At 37.8% G+C, this 6,162-nt stretch overlaps 1 protein-coding gene across 1 annotated transcript; it reads right to left on the reverse strand.

The window, feature by feature from the left end:
* Positions 1-4,924: 4,924 nt before the first annotated feature.
* Positions 4,925-5,809, reverse strand: LOC102286997 (olfactory receptor 7A5). Its single transcript, XM_014478396.2, has one exon. It carries the CDS (start codon positions 5,807-5,809, stop codon positions 4,925-4,927), a length of 885 nt encoding a protein of 294 aa, XP_014333882.2.
* Between the last annotated feature and the right edge of the window lie 353 nt (positions 5,810-6,162).

Raw genomic sequence — 6,162 nt, forward strand, 5'->3', positions numbered from 1 at the left:
AATGAGCCCACGAGCCACAACTACTGAAGTCGGTGTGCTCTAAAGCCTGTGCTCTGCAACAAGAGAAGCCACCGCTACAAGAAGCCCACGCACCACAGATAGTGAATAGCCCCTGCTCATTGCCACTAGAGAAAAGCCCGCACAAGCAACAAAGACCCAGCACAGTCCAAAGAAAAAAAGGTTCTGGTGGACTGGAGTGAAGATCTGCTCATCATGCAGCTGCCCAAGACAAGCCTCAAAAATAAGTTCCTTTGATTATTAAGTGAAGTGAAAGTGAAGTCGCTCATCGTGTCCTACTCTTTGTGACCCTATGGATTGTAGCCCACCAGGCTCCCCAAATCCATGGGATTTTCCGGGCATGAATACTGCAGTTGGTTGCTGTTTCCTTCTCAAAGGAATCTTACTGACCCAGGGATCGAACCAGGGTCTCCTGCATTGTAGGCAGATGCTTTACCATCTGAGCTACCAGGGAAAGACTTGCTTATTAAACCTGTTACCTATTAAAAAAAAAGAAGAAGAAGAAAAGAAAAGAAAGGGGAAATTAACAATAACACAATAATAGTGGGAGACATTAATATCCCACTCACACCTATGGATAGATCAACTAAACAGAAAATTAACAGGGAAACACAAACTTTAAATGATACAATAAACAAGTTAGACCTATTTGATATCTATTGGACATTTCAGCACCAAAAAATGAATTTCACCTTTTTCTCAAGCGCACACAGAACCTTCTCCAATATAGACAACATCCTGGGCCATAAATCTAGCCTTGGTAAATTTAAAAAAAATCTCGAAATCATTCCAAGCATCCTTTCTGACCACAATGCAGTAAGATTAGATCTCAATTACAGGAGAAAAACTATTAAAAATTCCCACATATGGAGGCTGAACAACACGCTACTGAATAACCAACAAATCACAGAAGAAATAAAAAAAATCAAAATATGCATAGAAACGAATGAAAATGAAAACACAACAACCCAAAACTTATGGGACACTGTAAAAGCAGTGCTAAGGGGAAAGTTCATAGCAATACAGGCATGCCTCAAGAAACAAGAAAAAAGTCAAATAAATAACCTAACTCTACACCTAAAGCAACTAGAAAAGGAAGAAATGAAGAACCCCGGGGTTAGTAGATGGAAAGAAATCTTAAAAAATAGGGCAGAAATAAATGTAAAAGAAACAAAAGAGACCACAGCAAAAATCCACAAAGCCAAAAGCTGGTTCTTTGAAAGGATAAATAAAATTGACAAACCATTAGCCACACTCATCAAGAAACAAAGGGAGAAAAATCAAATCAATAAAATTAGGAATGAAAATGGAGAGATCACAACAGACAACACAGAAATATAAGGATCATAAGAGACTACTATCAACAATTATATGCCAATAAAATGGACAACGTGGAAGAAATGGACACAGTCTTAGAAAAGTGCAACTTTCCAAAACTGAACCAGGAAGAAATAGAAAATCTTAACAGAGCCATCACAAGCACAGAAATTGAAACTGTAATCAAAAATCTTCCAGCAAACAAAAGCCCAGGTCCAGACAGCTTCACAGCTGAATTCTACCAAAAATTTAGAGAAAAGCTAACACTTATCCTACTCAAACTCTTCCAGAAAATTGCACAGGAAGGTAAACTTCCAAACTCATTCTATGAGGCCACCATCACACTAATACCAAAACCTGACAAAGATGCCACAAAAAAAGAAAACTACAGGCCAATATCACTGATGAACATAGATGCAAAAATCCTTAACAAAATTCTAGCAATCATAATCCAACAACATATTAAAAAGATCATACACCATGACAAAGTGGACTTTACTCGAGGGATGCAAGGATTCTTCAATATTCACAAATCAATCAATGTAATACACCACATCAACAAATTGAAAAATAAAAGCCATATGATTATCTCAATAGATGCAGAGTCAACCCTGTATGAGAGACAGCAAAAGAGACACAGATGTATATAACAGTCTTTTGGACTCTGTGGGAGATGGAGTAGGGGGATGATTTGGGAGAATGGCATTAAAACGTGTATAATATCAATTAAGAAATGAATCGCAAGTCCAGGTTCGATGCAGGATACAGGAAGCTTGGGGCTGGTGCACGGGGATGACCCAGAGGGATGGTATGGGGAGGGAGGTGGGAGGCGGGTTAAAGATAGGGAACACGTGTACACACGTGCTGGATGCATGTTGATGTATGGCAAAACCAATACAATATTGTAAAGTAAATAATAATAGTAATAATAATTTAAAAATTAAAAAAATACATGCAGTGAAAGCCTTTGACAAAATTCAACATCCATTTATGATAAAAAGTCTCCAGAAAGCAGGAATAGAAAGAATATACCTCAACATAATAAAAGCTATATATGACAAACCCACAGCAAACATTATCCTCAATGGTGAAAAACTGAAAGCATTTCCCCTAAAGTCAGGAACAAGACAAGGGTGCCCACTCTCACCACTACTATTCAACATAGTTTTGGAAGTTTTGGCCACAGCAATCAGAGCAGAAAAAGAAATAAAAGAATCCAAATTGGAAAAGAAGTAAAACTCTCACTGTTTGCAGATGACACTATCCTCTACATAGAAAACCCTAAAGACTCCACCAGAAAATTACTAGAGCTAATCAATGGATACATTAAAGTTGCAGGATATAAAATCAACACACAGAAATCCCTTGCATTCCTATATACTAGTAATGAGAAAATAGAAAGAGAAATTGAGGAAAAAATTCCATCCACCATTGCAATGAAAAGAATAAAATACTTAGGAAAATATCTACCTAAAGAAACTAAAGACCTATATATATAGAAAATTATAAAACACTGGTGAAAGAAATCAAAGAGGACAGAGAAATATAGATGGAGAAATATACCATGTTCATGGATTGGGAGAATCAATATAGTGAAATTGAGCATACTACCCAAAGCAATCTATAAATTCAATGCAATCCTTATCAAGCTATCAATGGTATTTCTCAGAGCTAGAACAAATAATTTCACAATTTGTATGGAAATACAAAAAAACCTCGACTAGCCAAAGCAATCTTGACAAAGAAGAATGGAACTGGAGGAATCAACCTGCCTGACTTCAGGCTCTACTACAAAGCCACTGTCATCAAGACAGTATGGTACAGGCACAAAGACAGAAATATAGATCAATGGAACAAAATAGAAAGCCCAGAGATAAACCCACACACCTATGGACACCTTATCTTTGACAAAGGAGGCAAGAATATACAATGGATTAAAGACAATCTCTTTAACAATTGGTGCTGGGAAAACTGAACCACTTGTAAAAGAATGAACCTAGAACACTTTCTAACACCACACACAAAAACAAACTCAAAATGGATTAAAGATCTCAACGTGAGGCCAGAAACTATAAAACTCATAGAAGAGACCATAGGAAAAATACTCTCTGACGTAAATCACAGCAGAATTCTCTATGACCCACCTCCCAGAATATTGGAAATAAAAGCAAAAATAAACAAATGGGACCTAATTAAACTCAAAAGCTTCTGCACAACAAAGGAAACTATAAGCAATGTGAAAAGACAGCCTTCAGAATGGGAGAAAATAACAGCAAATGAAGCAACTGACAAACAACTAATCTCAAAAATATACAAGCAACTCCTACAGCTCAATTCCAGAAAAAAATGACCCAATCAAAAAAATGGTCCAAAGAACTAAATAGACATTTCTCCAAAGAAGACATACAGATGGCTAACAAACACATGAAAAGATGCTCAACACCACTCATTATCAGAGATATGCAAATCAAAACTACAATGAGGTACCATTTCACGCCAGTCAGAATGGCTGTGATCAAAAAGTCTACAAGCAATAAATGCTGGAGAGGGTGGGGAGAAAAGGGAACCCTCTTACACTGTTGGTGGGAATACAACTAGTACAGCCACTATGGAGAACAGTGTGGAGATTCCCTAAAAAACTGGAAATAAAACTGCCTTATGATCCAGCAATCCCACTGCTGGGCATACACACTGAGGAAACCAGAACTGAAAGATACACGTGTACCCCAGTGTTCATCACAGCACTGTTTATAATAGCCAGGACATGGAAGCAACCTAGATGTCCATCAACAGATGAATGCATAAGAAAGCTGTGGTACATATACACAATGAAGTAATACTCAGCCATTAAAAAGAATACATTTGAATCAGTTCTAATGAGGTGGATGAAACTGGAGCCTATTATACAGAGTGAAGTAAACCAGAAAGTAAAACACCAATACAGTATACTAATGCATATATATGGAATTTAGAAAGATGGTAATGATAACCCTGTATGCGAGCCAGAAAAAGAGACACAGATGTATACAACAGTCTTTTGGAGTCTGTGGGAGAGCGAGATGGTGGGATGATTTGGGAAAATGGCATTGAAACATGTATAATATCATATACGAAATGAATCGCCAGTCCAGGTTTGATGCATGATACTGGATGCTTGGGGCTGGTGCACTGGGATGACCCAGAGGGATGGTACGGGAGGGAGGTGAGAGGGGGAATTAGGATGGGGAACACGTGTATACCTGTGGCGGATTCATGTTGATTTATGGCAAAACCAGTATAATATTCTAAAGTAATTAACCTCCAGTTAAAATAAATAAATATACATTAAAAAAAACCCATTTACATAGTTTTAAAAAAGAGTGAGAATAAAGCTTAACAAGAGAGTTTCTAATATTGTATAAAGATACTGAATTCAAAGAAAAAAAAAATGGAAATACCAAAATATAAGTGGAAGAAGAAAATTTTATTTCACAATGATCAAAGAAAAAGTTCTGGTTTGATACTTTGAGTTATGCAATCCAGAGCACTAGTATAATTGGTCTTTTATACAAGGCATGAAATACAATCTCTTTAGACTCTCTTTTATATCTCAGTTTCTCAGACTGTAAATGAAAGGGTTCAGCATGGGTGTGACCACAGTGTACATCACTGAGGCGACTGTACTTGAATGTGAGGTGTGGGTACCAGCAGAGCTAAGGAACACTCCTAAGGCTGTAAAATAAAATAGGAAGACAACTGAGAGGTGGGACACACAGGTGGAAAATGCTTTATACTTCCCCTGAGTTGATGTGAGTTTACATATGCAAGAAACTATTTTAGAATATGAGTAAAGGATACCAGCAAAAGGACCACCACCCATCAGGACAGCTGAAAAATACATCACTATGTTATTAAGAAAGTTGTCAGAACTGGCAAGTTGTACCACCTGACTGAGTTCACAGAAAAAGTGGGGGATTTGCACAACTGGACAAAAGGACAATTGTAGCACCATTAAGCTGTGTACCAAGGAATACAAGGCAATCTGCACCCAGGATATCAGAACCAGCAGTCCACAGAGCCGGAGGCTCATGATGACCATGTAGTGCAGGGGGTGGCAGATGGCCACATACCGATCATAGGCCATCACACTTAGGAGAATGTCATCTAATCCTGCAAAGAGTATGTAAAAATACATCTGGGTGATGCAGCCTTCATAGGTGATACCTTTGCTCTTGTTCTGGATATTCCACAGCATCTTTGGGATTGTGGTGGAGATGAAACAGAGGTCTACAAAGGACAGGTTGGAGAGGAAGAAATACATGGGGGTGTGGAGGTGGTAGTCTGAGCTGATGGCCAGGATAATGAGCAGGTTTCCAAACACAGTGATTAGGTACATGCAGAGGAAAAGCCCAAATATGAGAGGCTGCAGTTCTTGTTCTTCTGAAAGTCCCAGAAGAATAAATTCTGAAATTTGTGTACTATTTCCTGGTTCCATGGGGTAGAGGTGACTACCAGGAAAAAAAACCAAAAACAACATGACTAGTTTGCACACAAACTGGCATAATTCACATAGCTGAAATACTGCAATTTCTATTTAGCCCTGAAGCAATTGAACTTATTACCTTATTTATAGAAAAGTTCTCTTCCAAAGTATACTCCATTTCATCTCTGACAAAGATTTTTTGTCCCATTCTCATCACATTGGCAAAGAGCTCATATATTCTAGAGTTCTAATGAGGTATTTCTTCATTTATTTGAGAAATACATATTTAGTGCTGACCCAGTAGAAAGTGATGAAAAATAAATCTCTCCCAACCAAGGATGGTGAAAGAGGATATTCAAATACAA

Source organism: Bos mutus, chromosome 7, assembly GCF_027580195.1.
Source record: "Bos mutus isolate GX-2022 chromosome 7, NWIPB_WYAK_1.1, whole genome shotgun sequence".
In the NCBI taxonomy this organism is placed as follows: Eukaryota; Metazoa; Chordata; class Mammalia; order Artiodactyla; family Bovidae; genus Bos; species Bos mutus.